Source organism: Mangifera indica, chromosome 9, assembly GCF_011075055.1.
Source record: "Mangifera indica cultivar Alphonso chromosome 9, CATAS_Mindica_2.1, whole genome shotgun sequence".
Classification (NCBI taxonomy): Eukaryota; Viridiplantae; Streptophyta; class Magnoliopsida; order Sapindales; family Anacardiaceae; genus Mangifera; species Mangifera indica.
Genome location: NC_058145.1, coordinates 13,443,863 through 13,463,548, shown reverse-complemented (window position 1 = coordinate 13,463,548; position 19,686 = coordinate 13,443,863). Strand labels below are relative to the sequence as shown.

At 35.2% G+C, this 19,686-nt stretch overlaps 2 protein-coding genes and 1 pseudogene across 5 annotated transcripts; all 3 read left to right on the top strand.

Moving 5' to 3' along the window:
- Window positions 1-1,518: 1,518 nt before the first annotated feature.
- On the top strand, window positions 1,519-9,309 carry LOC123226195 (auxin response factor 4-like). 3 transcript variants are annotated; one of them, XM_044650716.1, is made up of 12 exons: window positions 1,519-2,462; window positions 2,594-2,650; window positions 2,837-3,022; window positions 3,125-3,209; window positions 3,286-3,376; window positions 3,772-3,936; window positions 5,701-5,817; window positions 5,901-5,976; window positions 6,203-6,365; window positions 6,957-7,699; window positions 7,791-7,981; window positions 8,893-9,309. In XM_044650716.1, the coding sequence occupies exons 1-12, from the start codon at window positions 2,112-2,114 to the stop codon at window positions 9,071-9,073; spliced, it is 2,406 nt and encodes an 801-aa protein (XP_044506651.1). In that variant the 5' UTR covers window positions 1,519-2,111; the 3' UTR covers window positions 9,074-9,309. The 3 variants fall into 3 exon arrangements, with proteins under 3 accessions (XP_044506651.1, XP_044506654.1, XP_044506653.1); XM_044650718.1 differs by having other exon boundaries at window positions 1,520-2,462; window positions 6,203-6,329; XM_044650719.1 differs by lacking the exon at window positions 2,594-2,650.
- Window positions 9,310-10,505: 1,196 nt separating this feature from the next.
- LOC123226296 lies at window positions 10,506-14,609 on the top strand (annotated as a pseudogene).
- A 535-nt stretch (window positions 14,610-15,144) lies between these two features.
- LOC123226550 (general transcription factor IIH subunit 2) lies at window positions 15,145-18,823 on the top strand. 2 transcript variants are annotated; one of them, XM_044651082.1, is made up of 4 exons: window positions 15,145-15,521; window positions 16,036-16,497; window positions 16,776-17,151; window positions 18,555-18,823. In XM_044651082.1, the coding sequence occupies exons 1-4, from the start codon at window positions 15,234-15,236 to the stop codon at window positions 18,668-18,670; spliced, it is 1,242 nt and encodes a 413-aa protein (XP_044507017.1). In that variant the 5' UTR covers window positions 15,145-15,233; the 3' UTR covers window positions 18,671-18,823. The 2 variants fall into 2 exon arrangements, with proteins under 2 accessions (XP_044507017.1, XP_044507016.1); XM_044651081.1 differs by lacking the exon at window positions 18,555-18,823 and adding an exon at window positions 17,981-18,427 and having other exon boundaries at window positions 15,148-15,521.
- The last annotated feature ends 863 nt before the right edge of the window (window positions 18,824-19,686 follow it).

Genomic DNA, 19,686 nt, shown 5'->3' with positions numbered 1-19,686 from the left:
CTCTTAAATAACATTGCTCCTTTTAATTTTTTTAAATATGCGAGTCGTGCTCGATTTGTGATCCAACTTTGTTTAGATTCGTTTTTTTACTACTTCTCAACTTGTATCATGTTTATATTCGTTCATTTCATATTCGTATTTGAGTTCATTTAAACAAAACTTATTTTGAATTTTAATAAACTTACTACAAATCCAACCATATCGAAAGGTAATATAAAATATTATTAAGATTAATATAATTATATTTTTATTTATTAATTTTAAAAATAAAAATATTATGTTTTAATTAATTTAATAAATAATATAAAAATATTTTAATATAATTATATTTAAAAATATTTAATAAAATACTAATATAATATTATTTATTATTTTTGAGCAAATAAGATTATTCAATCCAACCCTATCCCTATTTAATGAAAGGCCAAAGGACTATTTCCCGTCCAAAGTATCTTCTAACCTAAAGTTTGTATTCTTTAACTTTGAAATTTTTATTTATCCACTTAGGAGAGATTAAAATTAATAGAGCTCTAATTTTTTAAAGTTTTATCTCTCCCCCCTCCAAAGTTCAAAAACTAAAATTTTTTTCTTAACTTAAATTTTAAAAAATGATAATTCTTCTCTAGAGTTTAACTTCTAGATCTTCGGTATCATTTTCGATGATCTCTCTCTCTTGAAGTTTTTTTTTCTTTCGGTGGTCTCTCCACTCAGTTAATCGATTATAAATAAACATTGGAGATTTTTAAAATTAAAAAAAAAAATTTGAGAAAACAACGGGAGAGGGGGGGGGGGGGGGGGGGGGTGCAAGTGTTTTGGCCTTACTAAAATAATTGTTAGTGTACCACTCACGCGCCCTCACCGATACGTGAACACATGAACATAAAGGAAGAAAACGTGATTAGACAAAGAGATAGCAAAAGAGTGGGAGAGGCGCTGAGAAAAAAAAAAAAGGGAGTGGGAGAGGCAACTAACGTCATCTCCGCCCACGATACTTGCTGCAAAACATACAGCTCTTGGCCCCATATTTATTTAACACCCTGTCATCAACTTCGTCTTTCTTTCAATTCAAACACCTTCAAGACCATTAAGATTGCTGAAAAAGCATCACTTGGTCTATTCATTGTGGACCAGTAATTTTTATTATATTTTACCAATTTTTACATAAAATCTTTTGGTTTTAATTACACTCAACCTAACGTTTTATACTGCAAAATTTTCAATTTTTACTCATATATTGTTATATCTTATTAAGATATTGCTGTAGACTGTGGAGCATGTCTTGAGCGACAAAGTTTTTTTTTTTTGGGTTGATATTACGTCATTGTTGAGTGGGGAATATGGAGAAAGTTGTAAAGAGAAATTAGATATTAGATTTTGTTGTTGTATGCAATCAAAACACCCCTTTTGTCCTGGTGGATGGAGGGGCTCATCACCTCATTCATCAGCGAAAAAATGTAAAGTAAAACTGTTAAAGGGAGAGGGAAAAAAAGTTAAAAGGAAAAGAAAGCAAATGGGGGAGAGAGAGGGGGGAAGTGGGGGTTCTGTAGTGTCTTGGCCTGTCCCCTCCCTCCCCACTCAATACAATATCTCTTTCTCTTTCTCATATCAGTCTTAAGTCCAAAAAGCCACCACCAAGACTGGCATTTTTGCCTTTTGTTTCTGTTTGTTCTATATGCGGTTGTCTATGTCTGCTGCTTTCTCTTCTCAGTACCTCCAAATGGGAGAGGAATCATACTTTGAATTCCTTGTTATTATTTGATACCCTTCTCTTTCTCTTTCATTTTCTTCTCTATCTTTTTAGCCTATACATGACTTTCTTGTTGTTTTCTGTTCATCTTCTTGCAACCCTTCTCCTGTTTTTATTAGCTTTATGGTACCCTTCAAAATATATGAACTTTCTACCCTGCTTTGACCTCATTTCACATTTTCTATATTTTTTTAGCTTTGTGGATACTCTTGTTAACACCACTTGATTACTCTTATCTCTTTCTTTTTCTCTTTTTATTTATTTATTTTCAGTTATCAGATATTTCCTTTGGTGGGTTGGTTATGTGGTTGTATTTCTATTGAGAGAGAAACAGAGAGAAGAATACTCTATACTTGGAGTGTTGATGGAAATTGATCTGAACCATGCAGCTAGTACTGAGGTGGAAAAAGTTGCATTCTGCAATGACAACTGTGAGAAGGACAGTGGATGTGCTCATTGTTTGTGCTCTTCATATTCTTCGTCATGCTCCTCAAATTTAGGTTCATCGCCTTTGACTTCTTCAATTTGGTTTGAGCTGTGGCATGCTTGTGCTGGTCCTCTCACTTCACTGCCCAAGAAAGGAAATGTAGTTGTTTACTTCCCTCAAGGTCACTTGGAACAAGTTGCTTCATGTTCTCATTCTTCACCTAGTGAAGTTCCCACTTTTGATCTCCAAGCTCAAATCTTTTGCAAAGTTGTGGATGTCAAACTACTTGTAAGTGCTAGGTTTTCTCCAAAAAGATTGTACTGTGCATTCTCATATTAGTCTTTATCAGAAAGTCACAAAATTTCCCGCTTTTTCCTTCTTTTAAAATTGGATTCCCTGATTAGAATATCTTAAAACAGGCTAATAAGGAGAATGATGAGGTTTATTCACAGGTTACTTTGCTTCCTCAACAGGAGGTATAGTACTTCATCTTCGTAATAAGCTAGTGCTAGTATTCTGTGACTGTCATATTTTGGATTTAAATTTCCAAGCTCTTAGTAAATGACAGTTATCTTATGTGATTTCTTAGATTCTATTATGCTGAACTTAAACTTGTGTTGCTTGATATTTATTTTGTGATGTCAATTTTGAGTGTTCTTTAGTTGGTAGGAAGGAATGTAAAGGGCAAAGAGCATGAAGAGTTAAGTGTGGATGAGGAGGGGGATGGTGGATCGCCTACAAGATCAACCCCTCATATGTTCTGCAAAACACTTACAGCTTCTGATACTAGTACCCATGGAGGGTTCTCTGTTCCTCGAAGAGCTGCCGAAGATTGTTTCCCCCCCCTGGTGTGATGCATGCTTTTATGTTCTTTGCTGTATTTTTGGTAATTTAGATGATTAGATGCAGTTGAGATTCTTGTGAAGATGATGGTATTTCCTTTTCTTCAGGACTATAAACAGCAGAGGCCGTCTCAAGAGCTTCTTGCAAAGGACTTGCATGGCGTGGAATGGAAATTTCGACACATATACAGAGGTAATATTGATAAAAATGTGAGATTTGGACCAACTGAACGAGAAATTGATTCGATTCATTGTTTATGACCTTTTAGGTCAGCCACTGCGACATCTGCTCACTACAGGATGGAGTATCTTTGTGAGCCAAAAAAATCTTGTTTCAGGGGATGCTGTGCTCTTTTTGAGGTTAAATAATTAATATTCTAATAATTAGCATAAAACATCACACTATATTTGTCTCATTTTTTTTTCTTCTTAATTCAAGTTGAAGGCACTATTATCTTTCTAAATTTGAAGAGTAAGGGAAAAGAACTTGTACTAGGAGATAATTATCACTCCTTGAAACACAATGCACTGGACGGAAACACTTCATGCCTTCTCAAAATCTCAAAAAAATTTTAATGCATTGGAAGCAGTGGAAAAATGTTAAGTGTATCCAAGTGAAAAATGAAGCAAAAACAAATTCCATTGCTCCCAAGCGGATTTGAAAAGTTCTATTTACTAGCAATCTCCAAATTTATTTGTGTTTCCACCATCCATTAACTTAAATCTGAGCAATCTTTTTACCGTGTTCTTTGTAGGGGCAAAGATGGAGAGCTGAGATTAGGAATCAGGAGAGCTGTTCGACCTAGTAATGGCCTTCCTGATTCAATTCTTGTAGAGCAAAAGTCCTACCCAAATATTCTTTCTCAAGTGGCTATTGCAGTATCAACCAAGAGCTTATTTCATGTTTTCTACAGTCCAAGGTAATTGAAGTTGTCTGGTTAAATAAAGGAAGATGTTGGTGGTGACACTTTTACTCTTTTGGTTATGTTGTGGTATTTTCATTTCAGCTTGATGACTGTAAACAGTTCCTAGGAGCAGTCAGTGTCCGATGGATTATTTTAATTCACTCTCAAGCTTTGATTTCTAATTTGACTCATTTGTATAGTTGAGATTCTATTTAAGTTGTGTTGATGCCAGAGTGTATTAAATGTACAAATTGCATGGAATCTCAATCATTCAAAGCATATAGATCTGATGGCTCAAAAAAAAAAAAAAAAAACCAGCAAACTTGTGTATAAAAAAAAGTGGTTCTCTTGTTCTAGAGGAACTCTTATTGATTGATGAAGTGGATGTTTGAAGATATATCTGCTGGTAATAATTTTTAATTGTTCATGTAACATAGAGAAATGTTTCAGTTGAATTCTTTGTTCTAAGTGTTTGTTGGAGATGAAAAAAAGAATAGAGAATCAATAGCAATAATAATAAAGGTTTTTGCCACCTTCTCTCTGTAAAATGGGTTGCGGAGTTTGTTTTTGAATCTCAGTGATACAGAAACAGCTATTGCAACCCTTTTGACCCGACAACCACTGGAATTAGTTGTAAGTTACAATGAAAACAGATATCTTTGAGCTCCTCTCCATTTGTTAGTCTGGTCTCTCTGTTTATCTTGCTCACTGTTTTTGGCTTGTACCTTATCTTTTCAAGAGTCTTTCAGGCAAGTTTTTCTTGAGAAGAAAAGTAGGGCATGGTACCTCAAACCAACTGCTCAGTTTCTAAATCTAGCTTAATAACTTCTGTCAATTTCGCTTTCAATAAATTTTCTCAAGATCTGACGTTGGATCTCGTACAAATTTCATTATGTGCTGCATGCTTATGCTATCTCAATGATTTTGTATTACAATGAAAAAGAATAGAGAATCAATAGCAAGAATAATAACGGTTTTTGCCACCTTCTCTCTGTCAAATGGGTTGCGGAGTTTGTTTTTGAATCTCAGTGATACAGAAACAGCTATTGCAACCCTTTTGACCCGACAACCACTGGAATTAGTTGTAAGAAGTTAAAATGAAAACAGATATTTTTGAGCTCCTCTCCATTTGTTAGTCTGGTCTCTCTGTTTATCTTGCTCACTGTTTATGGCTTGTACCTTATCTTTTTAAGAGTCTTTCAGGCAAGTTTTTCTTGAGAAGAAAAGTAGGGCATGTTACCTCAAACCAACTGCTCAGTTTCTCAATCTAGCTTAATAACTTCTGTCAATTTCACTTTCAATAAATTTTCTCAAGATCTAATGTTGGATCTCATACAAATTTCATTATGTGCTGCATGCTTATGCTATCTCAGTGATTTTGTATTGCATTTTCACTTTTCTATACACTTTCCAAGTATATCAAACATAATTTCAGTTGCTTCTCAATTGGTCATATCACATCTCTTTGACGCTTCTTCAATAATTCTTCTAGAACTTTCTTATGCAGCTTTAATCATCAATTTCCTCTAACTCTGAAAAAAAATGAGGAATATTGGTATTCTAGGGCTAATGACTAAGATAAATGGAGTTGAAAGATGATCACAGCAAATTTACTGAATAATTAAAACTATATACACTTCCACTCCTCCCCGAATGATAGAAGTAAAGAACTGTTGGAAAAAAAAAAAAAAAAACTTTCTTCTGGGTTAAAAAAAACTGAACAGAAAACTATACGCTTTGTTAACTAGAAAATTTAAGTTTTTGTGATGTTGAATTCAGGGCCAGTCATGCTGAGTTTGTCATACCCTATCAAAAGTATATGAAGAGCATCACAAATCCAATATGCATAGGAACAAGATTCAAAATGAGATCTGAAGTGGATGAATCACGGAAAAGGTCTGGTGCAAATTTATAAAATATCATGGCTACGATATATTTTTACTGGTATAGAATATGGTATAATTTCTTGTTTCTTGTAGGTGTAATGGTTTCGTGATTGGAATGGGCGACTTGGATCCGTATCGTTGGCCAAACTCAAAATGGAGATGCTTAATGGTGAGCTTGTAGTTGTGCTTCCAGTATCAAGGATTGCAACATCCCAATGTTCTTATATTGTGCTACCATTTACTTGGGTGATTTTACATCCTTTTTAACTTTTATTTTATTTTTCCAAATCTGTCTTCATGCTTTCTATTTCTTATTCCAACCCAAAAAAATTGCTACCTGATATGGATGCATAACTTTTCAAGGTCTGTACTATAATCTTTATATATCTGGACAGGTCCGATGGAATGAAAATATTGGGAGCGATAATCAAGAAAGAGTCTCCCCTTGGGAAATTGATCCTTCTGTTTCTGTCCCACACCTGAGCCTTCAGTCCTCCCCAAGGATGAAAAAACTGCGGGCAGGTTTGCAGGCTACTCCTTACGACTACCCTGTCACTGGTAAAATTATTTCATTTTATAGGGGTGTGCATAGTTTGGTTTAAAATGTAAAACTGGATTGAACTGCGTAAATATTATAGCTTGGTTTGGTTCGTAAAATGGTTTGATATTGCGTTGATAAATTTTTAAAAAACAATTTTCAGTTTAGGTTGCGGTTTAAGTGATTTTCAAACCGAACCAAACCGTAAATCATATTTTTTTAAAATATTTGACATAATTTTTTAGTATTCAATTAGGTATACAACTTGTTTTTTTCATATTTATTTTATCATTTTCTTTATATGTATATTATATATATTTTATATTTATTTTAAATGTTTATATTATATTTTGTAAAACTATAATTCAATTAATTTTATTAAATAATATATATTTAGAAGTGAATGATTTTAATAGGTTGAAATCATAATCCAAACCGTATTTTTTCAGTTTGGTTTGCTTTAAAAATTTTCCAAGCTGTTTTTTTAAGTTTGGTTTGAAAAAATTCTCAAACCGTACTAAATCGGACTGTGCACACCTCTACCATTTTATATAACAAAATTGGCATCATATTAGTTACACATTATTATAATCACAAATTTTATGCTGCAGGAGGGGGTGGATTTTTGGACTTTGAGGAGTCTGTTAGATCCTCTGGGGTCTTGCAAGGTCAAGAAAATGTAGGTTTTGTATCACCGTTATATGGGTGTGATACTGTTAAACACCTGCAGGATTTTGAGGTGCGAACTCCTGCTCATCAAAATCTTGCATTAACTGGAAAAGGAAAAGATAATGCTAATGAGTTTCTGAGGGCATACCCCACCACTTTCACAGGCTTAATGGAATCCAATAGGTTTCCAAAGGTCTTGCAAGGTCAAGAAATATGCCCATTGAGATCCCTGACTGGAAAATTTGATCCCAATCTAAGTGCATGGGATAAACCCAATCTTGGTTGCAATTCTTTCAATATGTATCAAGCAGCCAAGTCCAATTTCTATGCATTACCATCAGAAAGTCTTCAAAACATGTATTTTTCTTATGGTGAAATGCACAAAACAGGCAAAAATCCTATAATTCCGGCTTATGGTACTAACTTTCAGAAAGAAACCATCCAAATCAACTCTTCCATCCAGAGAGGGCTCATTTGCGAAGAGATTAGAAAGCCAAATCTAATGAACAATTATAAACCACCTGAAAGTCTACCTATGCCTTCTACTTTTAACACTAATCTGAGAAGAAAGAAAGATGGCGGCTTTAATGGAACAGTGCCTGGATGTAAACTTTTTGGGTTCTCTCTGACTGCAGAAACACCCTCTCCAAGCTTACAAAGTCTTAGTAAGAGGAGTTGTACGAAGGTAAGTATATTAGTATCAAGTCAGAACAAAATTTGCTACTATCATTTTTTTTTTCTACTGTCTGCTACTGATCTTATAAAACTGGGTTAAGGTTCACAAACAGGGAAGCATGGTTGGAAGAGCTATTGATCTCTCAAGACTCAATGGCTATGGTGACCTGCTAAGTGAACTAGAACAACTATTTAATATGGAAGGCCTTCTGCGAGATCCTGATAAGGGATGGCAGATCTTGTACACTGACAGTGAAAATGACATGATGGTGGTTGGGGATGACCCTTGGCAGTAAGTATCTCTAACATTAACTGTCTATTATCATCTGTCCTGTTCAATCTCTGATACTAATTGTATCCAATATCAATATCTTTTTCCAAAGCATCTGCATTAGAATCAATTCCTTTATGTTTTACTTTTATCCAGTAATCAGTTTTTTGTCTATACCAAGACTTGCATATCTGGAAAAAAAAAATCTTCTTGGAATTTCTTTTATATGTATACATATATATTGAATGCCCGAGTTTATAGGTTATGGTAGTTGTGAATAGGGAGAGAGGCGGTGATGGAAAGTATGTTCAAGAATAGAGAAATGAGTATCTGTTGTATGAAGCCTAACCTTATTTTAATTGTTAAAGATAATGGATATGCATTCTGTAAATCATACAGATGACCAAGAATGATATGTTTCTTCTGTGTGAGAAGCAATCAATAGACGATACAAAAAAAAGTGAATGCTTAAAATAGATGCAAAGAGAAGAATGGAAGGGAATAGATAATGCAAAATCACTGTAACTTTCCTAGTTCTGTTCTGGAGAATTTTATTTTAGGAATGTAGATCTGTAAGTCCTGTTATTAGCAACGTCTAGTTAGATTCTGGATATTTTCTGATGTTAATAGCTTATGCTGTTTTGAAAGAAACTTGATGCAATATTGAAATGATAAATATTTTTTAACAACCCCGATCACTGCCAAGATATGGTGTATTTATGCACGTTTCTCTTGATTTGAAACTAGGATTTCATCCTTGGAAATCAAGGGGGATGCATATGAATGCATAATATATCGACTGTGGGTCAAGTTGCACTATTCCCCACTATTTAGATGAAAATTACTCCATGGACCCAGGAAGTTGTGATGATTTTTTTTTTTTTTTTTGGGACTAGCATTTGATTAATAATTTACACTTTCCCTGGTATCAGTGACTTCTGTAATGTGGTGTCCAAGATCCATATATATACCAAAGAAGTGGAGAAGATGACGATTGGAATGATGACTGATGATACTCAAAGCTGTTTGGATCAAGCACCTGTGATAATGGAAGCTTCAAAATCTTCGTCGGTGGGCCAGCCAGATTCTTCTTCTACAGTAATAAGGGTCTGAAGTATGGCATTGTGTTTATATGCTTGTGAACAAGTTATAAAACCTGAACCTAGTTGAATGTTTGTATTTGCTTGAGTCTGCATCTCCAATACTATTCCATTAACAACACTACATAATAGTTGTAAATGTATGTGTGGTGACATCAATAATCAAGTCTCTGTATTATGTTTTAGATGATCTACAATCTCAGTCACAATCGGGTAAATGGTTGTGAAAAACGTTGATTTTGTCCCCTACCAAATTGTAATTCTGTGTTGCATGTGGGGTTACCTTTATTTTCTTGTGAGCACAGCAGGCTTTTTCAGAGAAATAAAATTATGTATACATACTTTTGAGTACATAATTAGATACATAAGTGATGTGTTATAATATGACAGAACTAACACTCCATTACACATTGATATTTCTTCAACCGACTCCAATAGAATGCATTTAACATCTGAATTCTTCTATGTTTTTTCAGTGAGTGATGGATCAAGGTACAATATTTCTTCAACCGACTCCAATAGAATGCATTTAAAATCTGAATTCTTCTATGTTTTTTCAGTGAGTGATGGATCAAGTTACAATATCAGGTTTTGTCACCTCTAAAGCAACTTTGGTGGCTCTTTAAGTTGCATAAAGAATCACTCCAGCACAGTCCTGAAAATTGTATTCACAGAAGGGAAGAATTTTCATCTTCTACTTTAGCCGTAGAAAAACAAAAAAACAAAAAAACGAAGAGAAAAGAAGAAAAGACTTCGATTCTCAGGACACCTTGGGAACAACTTTTCCTTTCTCACAGTCCCTGGCAATGTAATAATTTACTCTTTTGTAAGTTGTGGAAGTGATTAGCCCGAAGTTGGGTGAAAAATTATAGCAAACGGAGTAGGTTTGGATTTAGATTAAATTGAATTTAAATTTGAGTTTAAAAAATTTAACCTTTAAATTCAAAATCGTTTGAACTTAGTTCATTTCAAACTTATTCGAACTCGAGGGTAGGGATGCGCAGCTGGAATTGAGTCCTAAACATCAAGGGAGTAACTTGGGAAATGTGTGTTTACCTCTCGAAGTTCCAGACATGGGTGGTTTTTTTTTTTTATTAAAACAATATAAAGTGACCATTCTACATAAATTTGGATAATCTCAAAAAACATTGTCTTTGAGTTTGAGACTTGCCCACATGATCACACTTCTTGAATTCGGGAGCTCCAAAACTGAGGCACAATGGAGCTTCTGTATATGTATTCCAAGAAAATTTCACAAATACTGCTGCAGGAAATCACATTTGTTATCAATTTTAGTAGAAATCTTATTTACATGTTTGATAGGACTTGTCATACTCTTCACAAATTTTAAAAATTTTTTCTAGTTTTTTTAGTATTAGATTTACTTGTGTAATTAGGTTTTGTAGTTCTATCTCAGTTAATTATTTCTTCTTATTTTCGTTTAATTTTTTGTTTGCACGACGGAATCATCTCCGCCACAAAAGCCCAGCAAGTTCACCGTGTACCAGAACCCAGCCCTCTCCGTCGCCCTAACTGCCAAAAGCCTTCATCCCTCAAGCTCAACTCTTGTGTGTATCTTCGCTTTCTCCTCCGCCTCCGCATTCTCTCTTCTCTCCATTATCTCCAGGTACTCATGTCTTTATTCAATATATGTATGTATTAAATTTAGTTGGATTTTGGAAACTGGGTTTTTTGGGTTTCTTTGAGCTTCATGTTGTAATGATATGCTCGTAATGTTATTTGAGAAGTTAATTTGAGCTTTCTGAGGTTTTTACTGAAGGTTTTAGTGTTTTTGCACTTAGTTGGCTTATATGAAAACCATAAAGAAAAGGAGAAGAATTAGAACTTTGAGGCGTCTAAGTGCTTGATTAAGGTGCTATACGTGTAACTTTCATTGTACATATATTATAGGATTTATAATGTTCACGATCATGCAAGACATTGATTCTCTTCAACTGACGCTTTCAAAACAATAAGATTTGTGCTCTGCTGTTTGGTTTTCAGGACCAAAGAAAATATTAGATTTTAATTGTGCATTTTATATTTTCTGGTTTATAGAGAACTTGAAGTTGAATTGTTCCTTTTTTGTAGATAAAATTGAAGTTGTATGTATGTATCTATTGATTAAGGTTGCGTTTATCTGAATTCAACTAGTTTAACTAATACGTTGTTTCAAATAATTTAAGGGAAAATGAGTTGATTGAAAAACTGAGGTTTGGGAATTATCCCAAGATGCAGCTTGTAAGTCATCTATCTTTAATGGAATTTCATAGTTTCTTTGAATGAGCTTCTTTGATTTTTGTGGCTGAATCTGAAAGTTCTTTACTTCTTTTCCAGATTTCTTTGCAAAAGCAGTACAAACTATGATTGGTTTTGCTTTCATTGGAAGTTTATCTGCCTTTCTCAAGTTCATCTCTCTGCGTAGAGCAAGAAAAGTAACCAAGGATCACCCAAATCTAACAAACCAGCAATTAGGACTTTTGGTTTGGGAATAAATCCGAAGGTTGAACAAGTTGTATCTGAATCTTCAAAGAAACCAAGTCCAGATCCTACTTGTCATCTCCAGATGTCCTTGTTCCACTTCATCAGCCAATTTCCAGTTCAAATCGGAAATCGTTACTCAGTTCTGATAAATCAAACACCAGTGGTGGGAATTGGAAGAATTCTTTCAACTCTACATCCAAATTACAGAGTTCTTCATCTTCTTTATGTCTTGTCCCTGCTGCTAGTTCTCCATTACCTACTGTTCAAACCTCTCCAGCTTGGGACCAAGTGCTTTCAGCCCCTTGGTTAAGCAAACAACCCTCCTACGCGAGGGAGATAACAACAGAAGAAGAACTTGAAAATTTCCTGGTGGAGGTAAGTGGGAAAATCACCGAATCAGCTGGCAAATTGGCAACTCCACCTCCCAATGTGAATGGTTTTGGCATAGCCAGTCCCACTGTTGCAAGTTCAGCTAACACATCAGGAACTACGAGAAGCACACCCTTGATACCTGTGCAGATGTCTCCCAGATTGCAGAAATTTACTACTCCAAAGAAAGGAGAAGGGGATTTTCCTCCTCCCATGTCCATTGAAGAGACTATTGAAGCTTTTGAGAATTTGGGCATTTACCCTGAAATTGAGCTGTGGCGTGACCGCCTCAGGCAATGGTTTTCCTCATTTTTGTTAAATCATCTGCTCAACAAACTTGAAACCAGTCATATTAAGGTTTGTTAACTTGTCACTGTCATCTTATCTTCATACTATTGAATGTCTTGGCTATGTTTTCAACTGAAACTCTCTTTGAAGCCTCCTCGATGTTGTTTTTCAGACATGTAAATTTGTAAGTTTATATGGTTTTGAACTTAATCAAAATTCAAAATTCTTAAAAAAAGAATTTTTTTCAAAATTTTATGCATGTTCTTAGCCCTTCCTGATTGTTTTCAAACTTTCATGCTTGTTCTTCAGTGCTTCTTGTTGTAGGAAATCTCTTCATATTGATATTATCATTGGCATTCACTTCCACATATTGTTTACTATTAAGTGTCTAATTGTTTTCTGCTTCCATGTTTATACGTTATGAATGCAGCTGCTAAACTTGGGACTTCCATCACAATTAATCCTGTTGGAAGTGATTTGCCAATGAGTGGAAGTCCCGCTACGGTCTCTCCAATTGATAGGACTAAGGAATGGCAACCTGCATTCACTCTTGATGAGGGTAGCCTTCTTCATCAGTTACGAGCTAGTCTTGTACAGGCTCATGATGCTTCCATGTGTAAATTGCTCCTATACTACTTCTCTAATTTACGTTTGCTGATCAAGTTGGTTGTGGAAGTTTGTTGAAGATTCTTTTTGTTACTGTTATCACATGCAGCGAAGTTTCCTTTAGCCAGTCTGCAGCAGTCTCCTCGGCAAAATCATATGATCCCTGTCATGCAGGAATGTGTGGATGCCATCACTGAACATCAAAGGCTTCACGCATTGATGAAAGAAGTGGGTTAAAGGTTTGCTTCCACAAAGTAGTATTCAAGCTGACTATACAGTGCAAAAGATTCGAGGTACTTTTAAATTTTTACCTTATACTGATCACCTCTTGTGACATTCATAGATCATCTATCATTGAAGTTATGATCACCAATTTATGCCATTAGAATTTTAACCTTGAGCTTTCTGTTTGTTGTTGTTGAAATTTACAGAGCTTGCTGAAGGAACCTGCTAGAAGAATTATGAGTATCTTGGAAGTGGGGAGGTCTATGACAAAAAGAACAAGAAGTGGACTCTTGAGCTTCCAACTGACTCTCACTTGCTCCTGTATCTATTTTGTGCGTTCTTAGAGCAGCCAAAGTGGATGCTACATGTGGATCCTACCTCTTATGCTGGAGCACAGTCGAGCAGGAATCCACTTTTCTTGCGGGTTCTGCCTCCAAAAGAAAGGTTCCCTGTACATTGCTGTGGTATCTGGTGTTCCTTCTACTCTTCACCCAGGAGCTTGTGTGTTGGTTGTTGGAAGGCAAAGCTCACCAATCTTTGCCTTGTACTGGGATCAGAAGCTGCAGTTTCCTCTTCAGGTCCGTTGTTTATGGGATATGTTTATTAAAGAATTATGACATGAGAAGGAGAGAACAAAAGTTGCATTAAACGGAGACTAAAAAAGAACCAGTAGGTAATAAAACAAGGGGACTAAAGTGATATATTCCTGTGACTGAACAATCTGTGACAATATCATTCAGTCAATGACAAAGAGGGCATTGGACCTGATTTGCACACATAACAAGCACTGAGTGAATGAATGTTGGAAGTAACAGGATGAGATTCAAGCAAACCGTAGCCAACCTTATATTAATAAAGATGAATCTTAAATAACAAGAATGACGAAAATCACATTTAACACCGTATCGACTTCATTAGTTGTGTGCTTTCTTGTATGTTGTTCATTTGAGCAAATTAATAGTGATATCTCATTCTCACTACTTGTATAATCATAATACTTTGTCTATACATAATGTGCCTTTGCACACACATGATTGGACTTTGTTTTGTCAATGTGTCACATGGTCCATGGGAATGGTAGACTGAAATAACCAGCATTTCTGGTCCTTTTCAGGGAGGAACAGCACTATGGGATTCTATATTGCTTCTGAGTCACAGGATTAAGGTTGGATACAGAAGCATATTTCGAGGCATGCATCTTGGTTCATCAGCCCTAAGCATCCTCCCAATTCTGGAATCAGAAAATGAAGATTGAGTACATCTGGCAAGATTCACTAACTCTTTCATGCTAATCCTGTCAAGCTGCCTGAACATAATTTTCTGGACCAGTTGAAACCTGTTTAATTTGAGAGGAGTGTTCAAAAATTCTGGTAGGTCCAAGATAAGATTACTTGTGTTGGGGGGCTCTAGTAATGAAAGAATAGGTGTAAACTAGATTATTAGTAAGGAAAGAAAATTAGGAAAATTTTTGGTAGCATTTTATTTCATTTCTATATTTTCATGTCTAATTTTCCCAAAGGAAAGACATTGAGTTAATTAAAATTTTTGCCATTGTTTTGCATACATGGCCGGGTTTAGTATTGTTTGGTTATCTCAGAAGTATGGTGCATTTATACACATTGAAGGGGAAAAGGCTTTTGCTCTCATTAAGGTCTATTTTGTAGGTTACATTACATCATTGGCATGAAAGTGAAAACAATAATCAACATTGTTGCAAAAACATTTGAGCAAAAGTTGCTTCGGGGTCAAGCTTCTCTCCGTTTTAACTGAATTGAATGGCTTCAAGGTTTCCGTTGATTGCTTTGAAAAACATGGAACATAAAACGCACAAGTCATCGACAAAGAAATTGTTTGGCTTAACTCTCATGGAAGCCCGTTTAGCTCGGTTGGTAGAAAATTTTGTTAAATATAAATTTGTTTTTAAAAGTTCTTAAAATGCAATATAAATTCATAATAAATATAAAAAAGTTTTTTTCTTTTTTGGTTAAATAAGTATATATTTATACATTATATTATAATATATATTAATATATATATTCAAAATAAATATATAATTTGATGAAAGTAAAATTAAGTCCATTATTAATAAATATTAGTAGTGTCGAGCATTTAGTGGCATTTAGGTCTTTCAGAGACTAAATAGGTTAAATTTGAAAAGTTGTACATACTGAAGTGAGTCAAGCAGTTGGCTTTAGGCGAAGATGAAGAACAGCGAGGGAAGGCGATTGAACGGAGATGCAGAAGAAGATGATGAAGATGAGGACGAAATTAATGGAGGGCTCGAAGCGTGGGAAAGAAGTTACGCAGATGACAGATCGTGGGAGGCTCTTCAAGAGGACGAGTCGGGGCTGCTTCGACCCATTGACAACTCAGCCGTCTACCATGCTCAGTATCGTCGCCGGCTTCGTGCCCGTTCTCTTTCTGCCACCTCTTCTCGAATCCAAAAGGGTCTCATTCGATATCTCTACATTATCATCGATCTTTCTCGGGTATGCTTTCTACCCTTCAACTTGAATTGATAACATGTGTATCAGTTTTGAATTTTTCTATCGTTTTGATAAGTTTTATTTTTTTGTACTTTATAGGCTTCAAGTTAGAAGCTTTTTATGGGTTGTTTTCATACGGGGTTAAGGGCTTTTTTTTTTTTTTTTCAAGAACGATAGTAAAAAATTTAGGCAACAAATGTTCTTCGTGGAGACACATAAATGTTTTATTAATTTCTTGGGGTGATTTCTGATAATTTGGATTTTATGTTTCTCTTTAGTCTGAGTGGTTGTAGTTTCTGAAGAACTTGTATGTTAAGTTTTTGCGAGCTATGAATGACTGAGTACGCATCAAATATACATCATGTTTTCCTGGGACTTTTTGAGTTAGACCCTGCCAAAATTTGAATTATTTTGAAATTATTTTTTATGGATATTGAAGGAGACGGTTAAAAACTAATACTGTTGTTGTAGTTCAATTCATGAACTGCTAATCCTTTGTTTCTTTTAATGCTTTTAGGCAGCTGCAGAGGTGGATTTTCGACCAAGTCGAATGGCTGTGGTTGCAAAAAATGTAGAGGCTTTTGTTAGGGAGTTTTTTGACCAGAATCCTCTTAGTCAAATTGGGCTGTTGACTATAAAGGATGGAGTTGCTCATTGCTTAACTGATCTTGGCGGCAGCCCTGAGTCACATATAAAAGCTTTGATGGGCAAGTTGGAATGCTCAGGTGATCCTTCCCTACAAAATGCCTTGGATCTTACGCAAGCACTTCTCAATCAAATTCCATCATATGGACATCGCGAAATTCTGATCTTATATTCGGCTCTCAGTACTTGTGATCCAGGAAATATAATGGAGACCATTCAGCAATGTAAGAAATCTAAAATAAGATGTTCAGTTATTGGCCTCTCTGCAGAGATGTTTATATGCAAACATCTCTGCCGAGAAACTGGTGGATCATACTCTGTAGCCTTGGATGAGGTGAGTTTGACAAACTACATGGTGCCTACAGACCAAGAAAAATTGAATTAATTTAATTTATACTGTGTAGGAACTGGAAGATAATCTCGGCCAACTACATGTAATTGCCACCATGAGAATTACATAATGTAAATAAGAAAGCACAAATGGAGATAATTGTCTTGTATGCTTAAAATTTGTTAGAGTTGCTCAATTAGCGCATGTTTTAACACTTCTTACTTGCTACTAGAAAAATGATTTTTCATGTTAGTTTGATTTGTATTTTCATTAATATGCAGTCTCACTTTAAGGAGTTAATACTGGAGCATGCACCTCCACCTCCTGCAATAGCAGAATTTGCAATTGCCAATTTGATCAAGATGGGTTTCCCACAAAGAGCAGCAGAGGGCTCTACCTCAATCTGTTCATGTCACAAAGAAGCTAAAATTGGTGTGGGGTACACTTGTCCAAGATGCAAAGCACGTGTCTGTGAACTACCTACTGAATGTCAGATTTGTGGGTTGCAACTTGTTTCCTCACCCCATTTGGCAAGGTCTTATCATCATCTATTTCCAATTGCACCATTTGATGAGGTGCCTCCATCAAGTTTGAATGATCTACATATCAGATCACAAAAAATTTGTTTTGGTTGTCAGCAAACTCTTCTGAATCTTGGTAAGCACTATTTATGTGGAAAAAGAATATATGAAGTCTTGTAATTCCTGAGTCACTTGGCATTTGATTGAATTTGGTTAGCGATAACAACATTGCATTTGGTGATTTAAATTTATACAAGTTGGTAAATAATGTTTTCAAAGAAAGCTACGTGTACATACATACAATACCCTATTCTCTTTCAGTCTTTTTGTTTGGACATTTCTGAGCATACTGCCAGTGCTTTCTTGAAGCTTAATGCAAGTTGATGAGAAGAGTGAGCCATCTAATCAAGCTTTACTTTCTCACACTCGCTTTTTCTGAACTTGAAGTTAAACCAAGATTAAGACTAGAATTTTTAGCAAACTTCCTAGCTAGGTTAAATTCTCTTTAGAATATGCTAACCTGATGTGGTAGAACATATATATTGGCAGTAATGTATGTTATACTAAGTGAACAAATTAACAGATATTCTAACAAACCTTCAGTCACGAGTAAGCTCTATGACAAGACTGGGAGCTATATAGAAGAGATGCAGTGGCAGCAGGCTATGTGATATGTGAATGGTTGCTAAATGAAAAGTTTGTTGACCTTTTACTCAGTTGGGTTGCTGCTTGTGTTCTGGATGTGCTCATTTTCCAGTATACTGCTGAATTACCATATTGGACCCTTCAACTGAGTCATAGCCTTTTCTTTTGGTTTTTCTTAAAACAGGGGATACAAGTGAGAGAACCAGAGAAAATCTTTTTCTCTCTTTTTTTTTTCAGTAGTTAGTGAGGGGAAGCCCACACCCATGTAATACAGATTTCATTCTTCTCGTGCTCTAACCACCCTTTTGGTTTTGTCACAGGAAAACCTGGCCTTTGTGTTGTTTGTCCAAAATGCAAGAAGTACTTCTGCCTTGAGTGTGACATTTATATTCATGAAAGCTTACATAACTGCCCAGGTTGCGAGAGCTTTAGGCACTTGAAGCCTGTTACTGCTGGTGAAGGATGATAAACTTGCATTGGATTTTGTCCCACCATTCCAAGATTTCTTCCAAACCAAAGCTTCTTCCTAATTCAGTTAGGCTCGAGCTAAGTGCTTAGCATTCTTTTGAAACAACTAGATAATTATTAGCTGCAAGTGAAGAGAAATGACATTAATGTCTTAATCTGTTGTAATGCTATAATCAAAAGGAATTAAGTTGGATTTTATGAGAATTATTGTGGCTCAGGGTATTTGACTGAACCATGAGAAAAGAATTTTGAATGTGAGATAATGCTGGCCTTTGAGAAATGAGTTGGATGTTGGTGAATTCAAGATTGTTTCGTTCTGTTTATTTTATTTTTCAGTAGTGTTGATTTATATTAAAAATATCTGAATTAAAATGGCTGGTCCTTCTCCAGGAGTTAAATAGCTTAGTATCTTTCATCTTCTCGCAGATGATGCCTTTAGCTGGGAGGATTCACCTGCACAATCGTTGAGGCCCTGTACAATATTTTTCCCACTAGAACTTAATAGAAAAGACAGTGAAGTGAATCACTCGATTCCGACATGAAAAACACAGTTACTATAAAGTGCAGATTTGGAGAGTTGTCTCGGTAACGTTGTAGATGACTCATGCTACCTAACACAAATATATGGGTTCTTACCCTTGAGTAGCAAGAATGGTAAATCTCTTTTTAAGTAAAAAGAAATCTAAGTTATTTGATTGTGAGCATGTGTTCACTGCTAGATGAGATATTCAAATTATAGGATGAGGCAATTGGCTATAATAATCACTATGCCGATTAGACAAATTGTATCACATTTAATGCAAAGTGACTATCGTTTTTATGATACATTAGATGCAAAGTGATGGAGTCATTCAGACAATATATATCGCATTAAATATAAATAGTGATGCCACACGCAACCATCCCCAACATATATTGATCTTGGCTGTACATGTATATCCTTAATTGGATGGATATGCAAGCTTAGCAATACCTCTGAGCATCACGTGCCCTTGAATGGGGACAATGCCCTCCTCACTTGCCATAAAAACCAATATTGAGACAATAACAAGGAATCCTTCTGTTTTGGGTTGAATCTTGGAGAATTCTTTTGAAAAACATTCTTTAGACTCTCTCCAAGAGTCTCTTGATAATCTAATAAACTTACTCTATTAAAAACACAACACTCTTTGTAATTGTTTCTCCCGAATACATTGCAGGAAAAAAAATATAATAACATAACAGTAAATATATATTTTACTCAAGCAAGTGAATTATTTTAAAAATATATTCGGACGATATTTTTTTAAACTCTTATGTTTTCCACAAAAAGTCTCTTCTTCAAAATAAATCACCCCGTTCAATCAGATACTCTCTTAAGTGTTCTCTTGTGACAAAATTAAAATATTCAAATATAAAAGGTGTGTAATAATAAAAAAATATAAAATATAAATAATTTAAATCTTTGTGAAATATATAAAAAACATCTTTAAATTCAGTATTCAATTTGAGCCCATACAAAAATTAAAACTGGATTGGCAAAGGCCAAGGCGATGGTTTTCCTAGGATTAGTTGGATA